The following is a 16,241-nucleotide window of genomic DNA, read 5'->3' on the forward strand; positions in this document are numbered from 1 at the left end:
GCTTTTGTAAATTTTTACCCACTTAACGGCCGAGGAGAAGGATGGTGGCTCCCACGCTATTTCACGGTTTATTTGAGGCTTTCAGTAACCTGAAAGGCTCAGCAATCAATCTCCAGTCACCCCCAACAGGTGGGTGAAGGGACGTTTATAAATGGACTTCTCCGTTAAAGAAAAAGCCTGAAATTTTAATAAGACTAATGCTTCTCTTATTTCTGTATGCTGTCCCATTTTATTTTCACTTCAAATCTTTTTAAAATGTTAATTTAATTAATAAATGGGGTATTCGAAACGTACCTGGCCAAGCTTTTAATATAATGAAATATACCTATATAATATCGTTGGTTTTTATTCCTCCTTTTTTTAATGATTTACTTTCAGGAATTTATCAAAAAACCTGGAATAGGTATAATTGACCGTGCATAAAATTGTTTTTCAAAATTAACATTGATTTTAAAGCGCATCGTTCTTTTGTAAATTAGTGTTTCATGTATTAAAACAGGGTTGTGATCCTGTGGTAGTATTGTGGACTCACGAGCCAAAGGTTCGAGATTCAAATCCCACTCTACCACAACTCGATTTCCATTTTAGCAGCTCAAGTTATTTACAACTTTTAGGAGTTGGCCTGAAAATTTAAATATTTGAGTAAATAATGAGAACTTAAGTATTTATGTCTCTTTTTAAAAAAAAATATATTTGGTGTTGTTTATTGATATAAAAACACAGGGTAATATTTTCCAATTATTAAATTAAGATCAATGAAAACAGCTTATATGTTTTATACCATTGATTATCGTTCCCTTTTTGAACATAACGGTGCATAGGACACTGTATTGGTATACCAATCGCAGCCTATCTTGATCATTTTTGCAACGTGAAGGTAAGATAATCAGTTTTACGCTTAAGGTCCCAGTCCAGGCACCATGAAATTTTGATTAAATATTTTATGCCAACCATATCGGGAATCAAACCCGAGACCTTGCATGATAGGCTAACGCACTGACCACTACACCACGAGGTCGACATTACTACGCCGATGAAGAAAAACATATATACATTCTATGCGAATGTAATGCTTTATATCGTAGAAGAAACCTCATCTTCGGAGGACCACTGGTTAAACAAGAGAATTTTAAAGAGCTAGCCACTTACTTTATAGCCTGATACTTTACGGATTTGGGTTTTAAATGGGATATTTAGCGAAATGAGAATCTCGCCTTTCCCACTGTAGCCACGCTCTTTAAAAACCTGGACTTGGAGGACAAAAACCATTCACGAGGATCCGTCACAATAGATCTTTACAGGTCGCAGTGACGTCAGGAGCTTGTATAGCACTAACCTCCACCTCTAAGAGTAAAAATAAGAATAATTATACTATGACATCATTGTCATAGAATTATGAATAGTCCAGAAGAAGCGTAAAATCATATTTGAATACGTCGGACTGTGTCCAAAAATCCCCCCGCTTTGCCCCACTTTCGCCGCGAGCATTCGTGAAGTTGCCGCGTAATGTTGCCAAACGGGAAAAAATATAATCACAACACAAATGTAAGATAAAAAAAATAAGAATTTGTTAATTTCTCTAAAATTTTATTTTGCACGCGTAAACATTGATTGACACAACAGAGTAGATAAGTAAAGCGTCATTTATTAAAAGTAATTTAATTAATGAACCTTGAACTTAAAATATAAAACAAATTTTATATTACGTGTATATATATTATGTGTTTTAAAGATAATGTCGGTCAAATGTCAACCACGGCGTTGTATAATCCAAGGTCCGATTTTCATAAGTTCTCTCAGATGAGCAAAGTAGGGTAAAAAAAATTACAACCCTGGCAACACTAACGAAATGTCCATTTGTTTTCTTCGAAAATTTGACGGATGAGAAAATAATTTAATTTTTAAGTAATGCATTTGCTACTTACACATGCATTTGCTAATTACACATGAAATGTGATTTTATCCCGTTTGTTTAAGATCCCAGCAGTATTTCTACACTTTAAAACGACACAACACGGCATAGTTGAATTCGAATTGGGAGTTGCGTACTGGGCGACGTCTACAAAGAAACTAATGCGGTTTCTGGACTATTCTTAATTCTATGATCGTTGAACTTTATTATTTTAGTATTTTATTCGTTTCAACTCAACGCAGGACTTTAATTGTTACTCAATGAAAGTTGACAAATCAATTATTTATTAAGGAATCAGAATTAATAGAAATAATAAATATAGTAATGCTCAATACGCTTTCTACTCCTAATTGTTAAAAACCATAAAGTTTATATGTGGAAAACTTACCCGTACTGGCGTACCGCAGGATAAACTTGACTCCGTTCTGCTGCGAGAGTAAAATTTCCAGTGGCTTTTCATCCTCCCTCAGAACGCGAGCTGAAACAGTAAATCAAATTGTTATTGTTCTCAAACTTTAACCGCTTATATTCCTTGTTATCTTATATTCCGATTTGCTTCCAGAAACGCGAAAATTCGTAGCTTATCAGCGTTCACACGAGGACAGGACAATATTGTTCTGGCCTATCATCGGACCTATTGTCGCCGCACGAACATACGTTTCAGTTTTGGATTAATTGAAATTTTTAAACAAGTGTAGCACCATGATTATTAATATTATTTTTTTCAGATTTGAAGATGGACATTGTTTTCCCCCTGCTCTAGTATATAAATATAAAACAAGGACAAGAAAGAATATCATTGTCAATAGTTTTACCTTTAACACAACATTTGGACAAAGGCGAAAGGATTATTTTTCTGCCAAATTGTTTAATGTGCTAAAATAAAATAAATAAAACAACTTTGTTTTTAACCATTTTTTTTTTATTATTTTATTTCCACTGACCGGTTACAAAGCAAATTCGTCAAGGTTTACGTAACTAATTAATTATTTCTTATTTTATTTTTATCATGTCAACTAAATACTACACGAGAACATGATAAATCAAGTCTTTTTTTCCTTACAAGGGTGGTAAGTTGATATCAATATTTTCAAAGCTAGACAGGAGAAAACTCAAAGAAATATGGTTAATTTGGTTAATAATTTTTTTTTCTTGTTATAAATCGCTTTTTCAACCAAAAAATGAAATTATGATAAAATGAACAAATAAACAAATAAAATACAACAGTAGTATTTTATTTTGAATACCGGCCTCGTGGTCAGCGCGTTAGCCTGCCATGCAAGAGCTCTCGGGTTCGATTCCTGACATGATTAATAAGAAATATTTATTTAAAAGGGTGTTTCCACATAATAATATTTCATAGTCCCTGGACTGGTACCTGAAGCGTAAGACTGATAGTCTTATTTTTAAGTAACAAAAGTGAATACGATACGCTGAAATTGGTGGACCAATTAATGAAATTGGTGCACCCTATGCACCATTCGGTGCGGAAAGGGAATGATGATAATGATAGCTTATTATTCCCAATTCATCTTAATTATATCCCTATTCATCTTAGTATAAAATAAATAATATTTTTTGCGAACTCGCTTATGTATTCAAATTGTTGTATTTTCCCATGGCCCTATTCTGCGCGGTCGAGGCTAGGACAGGACAATATTTTCCTGTCTTGTATTGTCCTCGTGTGAACCCAGCTTCACGAACATTGAGAAAATTATTTATCTCTTGTATCCACAAGCTCAATCAGCACGGCAGAAAATAAATATCGTTGAAAGATTCAGATTAATCTCAAGTCACTAAGCGTAGAAACATTATCTTAAGCATTTAACAAAGTAAACCGGGAAATTCATTAACAATACAACTTACAAAATAATTAATATTCGCAAATTTGAACCGAGGTATGATCCAGTGGGTAGTGTTGCGTATTCACAGATCAGAGGTCCTACGTTTAAACCCCGCCCTACAACAAATTGATTTTCATTTTCTAAAAATGAGTTATATACAACTCACTGGAAATGACCTTTAAAATCGATTCATAAGAACGTAAATTAATCCACCCGCTTATGGCGCTATATTTTTATCCGAAATGCAGATTGCACGCAGCAGCGTATTTTGATATTTTTTGTGACATAGAAGGTACGATAATCTGTTATACCCTTCATGTGACAATCCAGGTATATTTTTTTTATTTCACAGTTTTAAAATGTACAGAGGTTCTTTTTTTCAGGTCCCGACTAGCTAGAAAATTCCTGTGTTTAGGAAGGACCTTCATTTTACATGTATTTTTTTCATTTCATTAAAGATTTTTTAAATTAGAAATCACTCCACCTTATTAAATATTGCCGTATAGAATAACCTTTTGAACTAATTTGACGTCCATTCTGCCAGAAATCGAATCGAACGCGTCAACTATTACACTACGAGGCCAGTACATCTCCTATCGATTTCCTTTTCCAGGGTTCAGACATAAGTACACAGAAAAATGTTTGATTATCCTCACCATCACCCTTTCCGCACCCAGTGGCGCATAAGGCACTACATTGATAAAACAAATAAAGCGTGGTTTGATCATCTGATATATGAAGGTAAGGTGATCAGCCTTACGCTTCAGGTTCAAGTCCAGGAACAGTTAAATATTTTTTCATAATAATAATATACCGCAGGAAAATATTTCATTCTAGCAATAAGTCCACCAAGGTACTAATTTTTTGTACTTGAAGATTGAAATAAACAGTATAAAATAATAAATAAAAAAATATTGAGCATAATTATTTTTTTTCGTAAAGTAATATTAGCGTTTTTATAATTTACCCAAATATGTCATTTAATTTTGGTGGCCATTTTCAACGAGTATTAAATAATTCAAGATTAGAAAATGGGAATCATGTTGGGGTAAAGTGGGTCTCGAACCTCGGACATCTGATCCGTGGGTCCGCAACACTAGCCACGGGACCACAACCCGACGACCCAATATATACAACACGGTGAATACAAAAAAATTCAACACGGTTAAATGGCGGACTTATTGCTGCCAGAAATTTCTTACTAAAAAATACCGTAATAATACAAATTAAATTTAAAAATACATGGATAATAATAAAATAAAAGTTATGAAAATACAAGCATTGAAAAAATTACATTAGTTATAATGCATATTACTTACATTATTTACGTTTTAATTTATTCAATTGGATCAAAAATATTCATTTATACTATAGAAACATTTATTTATTAGAACCACCTTTTAAACTCTTGCAAATTTTTTAATCAATTTAATTCGTTATTTTTTTGGTATGCTTTTTATAAAGCTTGTTTCACCTGTGAAGTTTTTTATTTGATGTATTTCTTGGTAGTATTTTAATACAGTTTAAAAAAACTTTTCCAATCCATATTTCACGTTCACCATGCGAGGAATTCAACCCAGGACCTTAAGAATGGTAGGCGAACTCTTCAACTACTACACAACGAGGCGGACTTACCCCCACTCGATTGCCTTATTCTGTATTTTTTACTCAGAGCAGCCATCGAGTCAAAAGCACTTGTCCGGGATTCTGGTTTTATTTCACAAACAGAACTCTATGCTTCATCCCCCCGGATAAATTTGTTTTACTCCTTGTCTTTTTACGTCTTAAATCTACCGATTTTAAAACGCAACCATATCTTCGTCAGGACAATCTACAATTTTTCATCTTAAAAAACTTTCATGCAGCCTTGCAAAATAAGATTCCCTGAACAGAGTAAAGAATAAATTAGCCTTTGTAAGAAAAAAATCCTGTGTTGGAGTAATTTATCACGCTGCTGTTACCAGGGATAAGGAATAATCCACAATTTATCAATTATCCTATCCTCTATCATCCTGACTTACTTGTAACAACTACCCTATTTGCACACGCACACATCCTTTCACACACACACACACATGTGAAACATTTAACAAGAATTTTAATAGTCTAGATATATTTGACACTCCGTAAAATAGGAACAGAAGATAACTAAAAAGCTTAATTTACAATAACTAGAGATACGCCGAATACGTTTTTTTTAAATATTAACAATCGATATGTAATTACATAACGAAGGAAAAATAAAAATCTAAATTCAGTAAGATACATACTCGTAGTTGTCGGCACTTCAAGAAATAATGAATTGTTTAGGTAAGTACAAAATTAAAAACGTTAATGATATTTTCAAAGGCGGTTCTAACAATTTGCATGAATATATTTTTATTGCAAGGATAACATTTTTTATAGAAAATTAAAAATATTATCTGTATTAAGAAAGCACGGCATGTGTTAGGGTAAATGGATCATACACTCGTGGTTTGTCATTCATAAAGGAGTCAAGCAGGGATGTGTGATGTCACCATAGCTGTTCACGTGTATATCGATAACTGCATGAAATATCTGAAAGGCTTGAGAATGGGAACAAAAATGAACGATTTAAATGTCAATTGTCTTTGCTGATGATGCCGTGCTTTTTGCTATAACAATAAAGAGGAACTGTAATTCTTGGTAACTAAGGTCTACGATGTATGCAAGGGAAGCGATTTGCTGATGAATGTCGATAAATCAAATGTGATGGTTTTTGAAAAAAAATTAAGTATGACTAAATGTGAAATCGTTGAGAATGGAGTTATACTTAAACAAGTAGAGGAATTTGTGTGTATGGGAAATATGTTTACTAGGGATGAAATGACTGAGAAAGATATTGAAAAGAGGGTGAGTGCCGGGAACAGAGTGAACGGTGCACTTTAATCAACCTTGGCAAATAAATGTTTGTCGCAAGAAGAAAAATTATCAGTTCACAATGGAGTCCCGGTCCCGACCCTGATGTATGGGAGCGAAGTATGGACTTGGAAAAACAGGGTTGAAAGTAGGCTGAATGCTGTCGAAATGCGATGTCTTAGGCGAATATGTGGTAAAACTATGTACGATAGATGCACAAATGTTGAGATCCGTACATTATTTAAGGCTGAGATAAGCATTATCGACAAAATCAAGAAAGGAACTCTGCCCTGGTTTGGACATGTAGAGCAAATGGACAGCGAAAGAACGGCTAAGAATATTTACAATGCAAATGTTGATGGATGCAGAAATAGAGGAAGACCGAAAAATACATGGCACGATCAAGTCCGTCAAATACTTGACCACTACACCACGGAGGCCGCCGATAATACATAGATATATTGCAGTGAAAAGAATAGAAGTGTATTTTTAAATGTAAAGACAGACATGACGATCAAGTCCATCAAATACTTGAAGATGGACATGTCAAGAGTAGGAATAATCGGCGTGCGTGCATGAGAAGATGTATGAATATAGAGGAAACGAGATCTGTATGCAAATATAGAGTGGCGTTCTATCTTTTCTGCCTATCCTTACGGGGAAACGGCGTGATGGTTTATTGTCGCTGTTGTTTTGTTACCCAATGCCAATAAACAAACTCACAGCATTATTTTGATTACAAATATTCGGCACCATGCCAAAATGCTAAATTTAAACCAAAGTAATTAAATAATTTAATTTTCTGCATTCGACATAACATATTAATCTATGTAAGTGGTAAGCACATAATTTCAAATTGAGATTTAGAAGATTAGGACAAAAATCTTTGCCTCGTTTCTAACGAAATATACAACCAACACCATTGGATTCGAAATCTGCACTTCATTAGGCAATAAAACTCTCCATAGTACAATTATGCTGCACTCTGATGGTGAACTACATGCATTTTATGTACAGCCAAAAGTGTATCTATGAGTTAAATAATTCTGCAAAACTATCACATGTCAAATGATCTTGTTTTTTACATTCGAATTAAATAGTGCCTTGTATAATTTACCATATTTATTATATTTACAGAGATTTAAAAGTTATTAGATGAAATGTGTACTAGCTACACATCACCGGGAGTTAAAAGTTATAACCACTGAATCCTTTACCCATTGCGTAATTTTATTATAAAGTTGTTACTTTGAATTGTTATAAACTGCGTAAACAAGGTGACAGGTGTGATCACTTCAAAATATTCTCACATTGTTTTGCACCTTTTCCTCGGTATAAATATTCACGTACAAGTGGTGAAAGTTTAGTAAACATAACACTGTTTAAAATATTTTGGCAATATAATCGTAGAATTATGGAACCAAAAACAGTTATACCCAGATTTTAGTTGCGCCTATAAATTTACAATTTGTTTTAATTGAGCAATAAAAAAAAGATTTCGACAAATTTAAAATATTGTTTACATACCCGCTATATTCTGGTTCAAGGAAATTTGTCTAGCAATTAATTGGGGAAACTATACGTGCTATTTTAAAATCAATGTTATTATTCTTCTAAGTCAGAGGCTCGCCCATCTGGTGTTGTGGCTTTACACAAATAATGCAAAAGGTCTATTTTTTCTACGATTTCTTGAAGTATATTTCAGTATAAGCTTCCATCTGCTTTTTCGAAGCATATATCTTTCTTCGTATTTTGTCGGCCTTTGGAAAAGGTAGTAATGCAAAACAACAAGTCGAAAAGTTCGAAAATCGTTAATTTTTTTTTGCTATATGTGTTGACCCTTTTTACTACATATCTACCCACGAAGTTGTTTTATATTTTATATTTTCTGCCAAAAATTTTAAATGAGTCATTAGAATGTTTTTTAATTACCTCAATGTAATATTTACATTTTCGATCAGTTATGAATTTGTAATTCTTTGTTGATATTGTTCAGTGTAATTATATACAATACATAAATTTAAAAGTCTGTATTCGTCATTATTAATATTTAAAGCATTAGCTTTGTGGTCAGACATTCAATTAAATAAGTAATTGTGTACGTGACCACTAACCGACTTTTCTAAGTCTACCGGTTTCGAGACGTACCAATACTTACACTACGTCAAAAATTACAGAAGGTGTTCCAAATTGTAATCACGACTTTAATAAAGGGATAAATGAATCGGGTTGTGGTGCAGTGGCTAGTGTTGCGGACTCACAAATCAGAGGTCCGAGGCTTAAACCCCACTCTACCCTCATTTGATTTCCATTTTCAAAGAGTGAGTTATTTTATTATTATTTTTTAGTTATTATATTATTTAAAGGCCATCAAAATTTAAATATTTTGGTAAATTATAAGAAAGCTAATATTTCTTTTTATAAAAAAAAAAATATTACAAAAGATAAAATTTTGCACTTAAGTAATAAGAGTATTAACGGTTAATAAGACAGAAATGTTTCTCTTTCCCTGTATCTTTCATAAATAGTAAAATAACATTTTAATATAGCCCATTAAACGATTTTCCAAGGTCACCTTTTATCTAGTATATTCATAGTCCTTTCTTCCTCTTCTCTCTTTCAGCCTCAAAATCAATCATAAAAACTAATCGTGCACGTTAGTTTTAGCTACTAAAAGCATGTGTCATATAATTACGACGGTTTTATATATTTGTGCAAATACTCTCCAGTGGGGATTTGCATATTAGTATAATTAGTGTCCTGACGAAGAAACCATTAGACATAGCAAAGACGGTAAGTGATCATATTCAAATTATTTACCTTTATTTAATTTCTGATCACCTATTATTAGTTGGTGTGTTGAGCTGAGACCTTCACGTCGGTATCACCTCATTAATATTCAATACTCGAGATTTGATCAAAAGTCGTTTGGTTTAAGTAAGGAGGCCATACGCCCCCAACCACACCCAGAAAGAAAAGCTCTCCATTTAATTAAGGTCGAAAATGCCTTGAAAGCGCTACTCGTTCCACTGTATGTATTCAGTTAACCTGTTTGTAATGAGAGCTTTGAGTTACAAAGCACACTTGAGCTTTGTGTCGAGAAATTCTGACCTCATCAGATTTTGAAAGGAAATTGAAAAGTACATGGTGAATTATTAATATACCACATACAAAAAATATTAAATAATACGGTGAACCAATATGTTATTTTAGTTTTGGAATCATGAACCGCAATAATAATGTTTAAAATTGCGGCTTAATTAAACGTACCCATGAAAGAGTTTTATTTAAATTTAAAGTTATAACTGTGATCATTTATTTGTGTGTGCCACAGCAAAATATTGTTACTTAAGCGACCACTTTTTATTTAGTATATTATAACAATGAACCAACAATTTGCAACTCAGAAGGAATGGATCCACACTGACCCATTTTTTTAGGCAAATAAGAGGTTTTTTCTAGAACTCAGCCATAGAAAAAAACTGGGAAAGAATAACATTATCAGTATTATTTCCCTAGGCACTCCATTTTTTTTATTTATTGATAACATTGTACAAACATTTATTATGACTATCAAATACCTTAATTTTATTAATGTTGTCTAGAATTTCAACAGTCAATGAGCTCAGTAACTGCACGACTTGTTATATTCTAACTCCTATTTTGATTTTTAAAAATTTATTTAAATATGATTCAAACACTAAACTTCACCGTCAAATTAAAACATAATGTAAATGAGGGCTACATTGCTTACCATCCATGTGCTCTGTAGCTGCAAGACGTGCCGTAATCTAGGTTATATCTGTTATAATTGAAATAGATCATAATTGGAAACGAGGAACTGGAATCCTAAGAGTCCTTGCGCTCTGTAGCTGCAAGACGGGCTGGGATATTTATTTATTGTACAGCGCCCTTGAGGTGATTTTCACGAAAATGGCGCTACAAAAAGTATCCAACTATAAAAGTATCAATTTTCATGTTTCTGATGGTTATCACCGTCAGCGCCAGCACAGATTGTTTTACAACAACATTATCACTTTAGAGATCGACATTTTTCACTCCGGTGAAACTACGTTTAAAAGGAAAATTCTCTTTTTATTGGAGAGTACTTTAGCTTAATAATGTCAAACTATTGATCTAGGGTTTCTGGTTTGACATATTGTACCAATATAACGGTATCAATATTTTGTTTTTTGTAATGTTTTTTTAGTGAAATTAATTCATTTGAATTTGAATAGGTAACACGAGGGCTTCTCATCTGTTTTTTTGTTTTCTCCTTCTAATCATAGTCAGACGGTCGTCATGGACTCTAAATTCCTATTGTTTGCTTTACGGAATAAAAGTTTTATTAACGGTTCGCTAACAAGTCTTATAATTAGAAGAAATCACAGCGTAGCTTTTTAATATTTAAAGTACTGACTTTGAAGGAGCCATTACTGAGCAGTGATTATATTTACCATTGCTCCATACTTTTCTTCACGTTTCCAGTAGGTATTTTGATTTACAAATGTATTTATAACTAGGTAACTATAAGTCGAATTATTGACATTCATGACAGGCGCCGTGGTGCAGTTAGTTAGACGGCCAACTGTAAAAACTGGTGTCGTGGGTTCGATTCCCGCCAGTTGCAAAAAATCATTTTTTTTTTCTCAATTGATCTGGGTGTTATAGTGTATTATTCATAAATTATTTACACATCCTTAATTTCCTACCAGCAGACAAGCCTCTTAAAAAGAGGCGTAGTGGGTTATCTTTAAAACTGGTACCTTTAAAAATATGTATATATATTTTATGCATTAGATTTTTTTACGAATTTGACGAATATTTTTTATTCAAATTTATTTTTATGTAAGAAGATACATACATGAGCAGAAAATTATAAAAGAAAAATAATAAAACCCACTACGCGTAACCAGTTTGTCTGCGGGGTTTTTTTTACAAAGAAAAAAGTTGAAGAAATAATATAAATTTAAAAAGTAATATAAATATTATTGAAGACCAAAGAATACGTATTTATTACTCAAAATTTATAACATACAAAATTTATAATAGTACAATGTTAACTAACATCTGTATATATATGTATAACCGATGTTTAAGGATTTTTAAGCAACCAAAAGAGGTTTTTTTTCAACCAATTATTTTCAGAACTTATTATTTTCATTGAAAAAGTACATTACTGAAATAAATGTACGCGTAGACTGGAAAAGGTATATTTTAATTAAATAAATTATTTAAATTTTTGTATTTTGTAAACAGGCACGTATTGTGGCGTTAGATATTGTTCATTTGGAAAGCTGGAGTTCAAAATATTTAATTGAATTTAATATCACCATCAAAACCTTTATCTGCACTTGGTGATGCATAGGATTCCGAATCGGCGAAGAAAAATGCGACGTATCTCGATCACCTGTTACAGAAAGTTATCAGTTATACGTTTCAGGTACTGATCAAGGAAAAATACAATATTTCAGTATAAACACGCCCTTTAAATAAATATTTCTGACAATGGAAAACGAAACATATCAATTTTTCTATACTGGTTTCCGAGCCAGTGCAGTCTGACGTTATAATGGAATTTAATCAAGAATTGATAAAAATAACGGAAATCGGATATTACGTAATGACTAACTGGTAATAGAAAATCAACACAGGCGTACTATTCTAAAAAAACATTTCTTCAAATATTTCTCCTTCGTTTTAAAACAATTCGAGAAATCTTGGTGCCGATATGATTATTTGTTTTCTTTCACGAATAGGAAAATACGCCTGTCAGCGTTGATGTAGGCAATACGTTTAACAAACGTGATGGTATATACACATATTGTTAGGCGTATTTTAACTCCTACGTAAAAACAAACAATAAAAAACGAAATAAGAATTTTCCTAACTTTCGTTCTTCAGCGGTACTAATTCTGATTTTTTAATATAATTTTAACAGATTGAGCGACTAAGAGTATTGAATGTTTGATTTTTAGATATTTTAAAAACTGAAATGTGGTTTAAAATTTATATTTGAGCTACTAATATTGAGGTTATTCATTATACAATTTAAATTCAAATCAAAAGTTGGTTTTAAAAAACACATTTTCGAACAATGTTTTGAGTATGTCTTTTGGATTTCCTCCCTAGGGAGTTATTAATAATTAAATGTGTGGCCACTTTACACACTGAGTTACATTCACCATTTTGTCTATGTTTAAACATGCATGTTTCTTCAACTCATCCATTTGTTGACTTTTGTGAAGTAAAAGAGCTGAAACCTTTATCATAAGGGTGAGATTTACCCGGCTGAACAAGAGATTAGATTGCAGGGTTTTGTAAATAATATGTGAAATCTTCGTCATCATTTTTCTCCTTTCCGCATTCAGTGGTGCATAGGGTATTGCATTGGTAAACCAAATTCAGCATATTTTTTCTATCTGTTACATAAAGTTTATGAGTACTGTGGTTCAAACAACCTTTAAAATCAATATTTCACGTCAACTCTACCAGAAATCGAACCCAGGACCTTGAGAATGTTGAAGATACGCGTTAACCACAACACAACGAGACGGACTTATCTCCAATTGACATCCTTTTTCTGAATTTTTACCTTAGAGTAATCGAGTCGTTAACACTCATCCTGGGTTCTGATTCTATTTCATACACAGAACAGTATTCGTAAATCAAAGAAATATGTATGTGAAAATGAAATGAATGAAACACATTGTTTAAAGTCATAAATAAAATCAGCTAATGACAGATCATAATGCTTATAAATATCTCATCTCTGTTAAAAAAATCCAAAAAAACATTAACAAAATATACTCTTTCATTTGTGAATCACCTGTGCATATCGCTTCATATTTGAAAAAAAAAACTGTTTTGAAAATCGTTACTTTTCATTTAATTTTTTTTCAAACAGTTAATTTTAAAATAGAAGATAAAGGTACCTGTATTTGCGTGATCCACCTTCAGCAGATGACACTTTTCTTCCCCCGGATCTCTGCAGCACTCGATGACGTCACGACACGTGGTGGTAGGGGTAACGGGGACATACGTACCCCCCTCTCCATCCGACCACACACGAATTATCATCTGAAAATAAATATTTTGCAGATATTAAACAAATATTCTACCCGTTCGATGATAAACTCGAGTCGGCAAATATCTTGAATTTCAGGCAGCTTTATATGAGGATGGTTTTATCAACTCTTGGATCTCAATAAAAGAAAAATATTAATAATAGAAATCCAGCCTGTAGAAAAACTTTCATTTAATGGCCATTAAGGTCACAGGCCATTATCCCGCCAGTTCCTTACCGTTATCATTTATTTTTTTAATTTACCTCAGGTTTTCACATGACTGATACGAAATTAAAATTTAATCGTTTCATGGTACATTTTAGGGTATGAAAAGCAATATTGATGTTTTTTGTAGATATTTCTTGATAAAACTTCATAGTTAATGATTATAATAAAATTATAAATAAACTTATCAATGAAAATATTATGTATCTTTTTTGGGTAATACCGTGTATGTTGGATTTGATCCGACGTTTCGGCTACCATTGCAGGAGCCATCTTCAGGGAAAACTGTGTGTTTTATAAAGAAATGTATGTGTTTATGTACTAGTAATTTGTACCGTGCCACGGTCAGCAGTAGGCACATTTCTAGTTTTGTAGGAAAGAATAATTATGTTTATGTACTAGTAATTTGTACTGTGTCGCAGCCGGCAGTAGGCACATATCTATTCGTTTTTGTCATATGTAGTGCTGGAAACCATGTTGAATTTAATTCCGAGTTTACTCCTATTCCCCTTATATAATAAATCAATATGCAGGTCTAATAAATATGTATCTAATAAACAGCAAAGAAATAAATACATACATTTAAATATCTTTACACATCTCTAGTTAAAAGCCAACTGGATTATAATTCTCCAATATGGTCACCTTATCAAATCACTTTCTCAGATTCTATTGAGAGAATTCAGAATAAGTTTCTTAGATGTATTAATTTTAAGATGGGTTTTTCTAGTAATCAATTAAATTATAACAAAAATCTAGACTCTCTTCTTCTTCTTCTGCAGCCTTATTCTCTCCACTGTTGGATAAAGGTCTCTTCCAAACGTCTCCATTCCTTGGAAGAGGCCAACCTCCAAACAAAACGAAATGAACTCGAATTTTAAAACTAGATTAACCCAGGTGAGTAGAACAAGTTCAGAATCTCATGCCGTACCAACGGTCAGCTCCAAGGACTCTGGGGGGGGCAAAAGTTCGACTAAGAATACAACATCTACATTGCAACGTATAATACAAGACTCTCTTAAATTAACCAAATTGCAAGAACGAAGAACATCGACCGACCTTACGACTTTATATAAAATAATAAAACCAATGTTTGATACCTCTGATCTACTGAAGTTGATTTCGTTCTATGTACCACCTAGGTTAAGCAGAACATTTACAATATTTTACTGTCAAAATTTTTAAATGGTAGCTCAATATAACTCACCCATATTTAGATTACAGAATACCGGGAATGAATATGTATCACATTTTGATATATTTAGTTTATCTCTGCCTAACTTCAGAAATAAAATGACTAACATATTTTTATCAAAAAAAGCTAATCAACTTCAGGAGATTGGGTTAGAATAGTTATAATTTGTTTGTTTATTGTATTTTGTTATTATATAATTACTTTAAAATATGTATGTATTTCAAGTTATTTATAATATGTATAGTACGAGTATATTAATAAATCACACTCGATTTTTTATACTTTTATTTTTAAGCATTCTTTAAACCACATATATGTAAATGGCAGAAATGCCGTATGTAAATAAAAAAAATATTTATTCAGAATCGAATTGCATTATGCATTATAGGTGTACACACATCATCATTCCCTTTCCACACCTAAAGAACGGTCTCGGGTTCGATTCATGAAATGGTTGACATGAAATATTCTTTAAAAATTTATTGAAATCTCATAAAATCGTATGAAATATTATTTTAAATCTAATTGTTCACATTTTTTATCTTTTTAATACTTATGCAATAGTATACAAACACATGTCCACCCTCCTTCCATTATTTTACACACTCACAACATTCACAACTAATTTCTAAAACATGTTTTACACGCGCAAAGAAACCGATTTATGTATATTTCATGAATTTCTGTGGATATCAGTCATTAGTTTTATTCTCTGTGTATTTTATTTGCTATATTTATTCATTTGTATTACTGTTGATATCCCCAATAAATAAAAAATAAAATAACAATAAAGAAGTGTTTTGACACTAGAATATTTCATAGTCCCTTGACTGCCTGAATCCTAAGACTGTTAATCTTACCTTCATGAATTATATAAAAAAATGATGGAAATACGCTGCGATTTGTGTACCAATGTACCATTAGGCAAAAAGGTAATGATTATAATGACGATTATAGATGAAGGTAGAATAGATAGATTTTTTCAATTATAAAAACGTAATATTTAAGTTATTTTACCCAAATTAAGTTTTAAGACATAGTAAATATTTAACTTGTGCTAAAAAAACGGGAATTGAATTGTGGTAAAGTAAGATTCGAATCTCTTTTTTTTTGTTTGT

At 32.2% G+C, this 16,241-nt stretch overlaps 1 protein-coding gene across 5 annotated transcripts in view; it reads right to left on the reverse strand.

Annotated features, from left to right (window-relative positions):
* ASPP (Ankyrin-repeat, SH3-domain, and Proline-rich-region containing Protein) overlaps positions 1–16,241 on the reverse strand; it is a 704,899-nt gene that overhangs the window by 521,008 nt on the left and 167,650 nt on the right. For all 5 annotated transcript variants that reach the window (XM_088232182.1, XM_088232180.1, XM_088232181.1 and 2 more), the window contains exons 3-4: positions 13,572–13,716; positions 2,301–2,390 (exon numbers count right to left, since the gene is read on the reverse strand). In XM_088232182.1, coding sequence (XP_088088308.1) covers positions 2,301–2,390; positions 13,572–13,716 — 235 coding nt within the window. The remainder of the gene's footprint in view (positions 1–2,300; positions 2,391–13,571; positions 13,717–16,241) is intronic.

This window comes from Micrasema longulum, unplaced genomic scaffold (genome assembly GCF_059751315.1).
Source record: "Micrasema longulum isolate JH-2025_06_02 unplaced genomic scaffold, ASM5975131v1 h1tg000955l, whole genome shotgun sequence".
NCBI lineage: Eukaryota > Metazoa > Arthropoda > Insecta > Trichoptera > Brachycentridae > Micrasema > Micrasema longulum.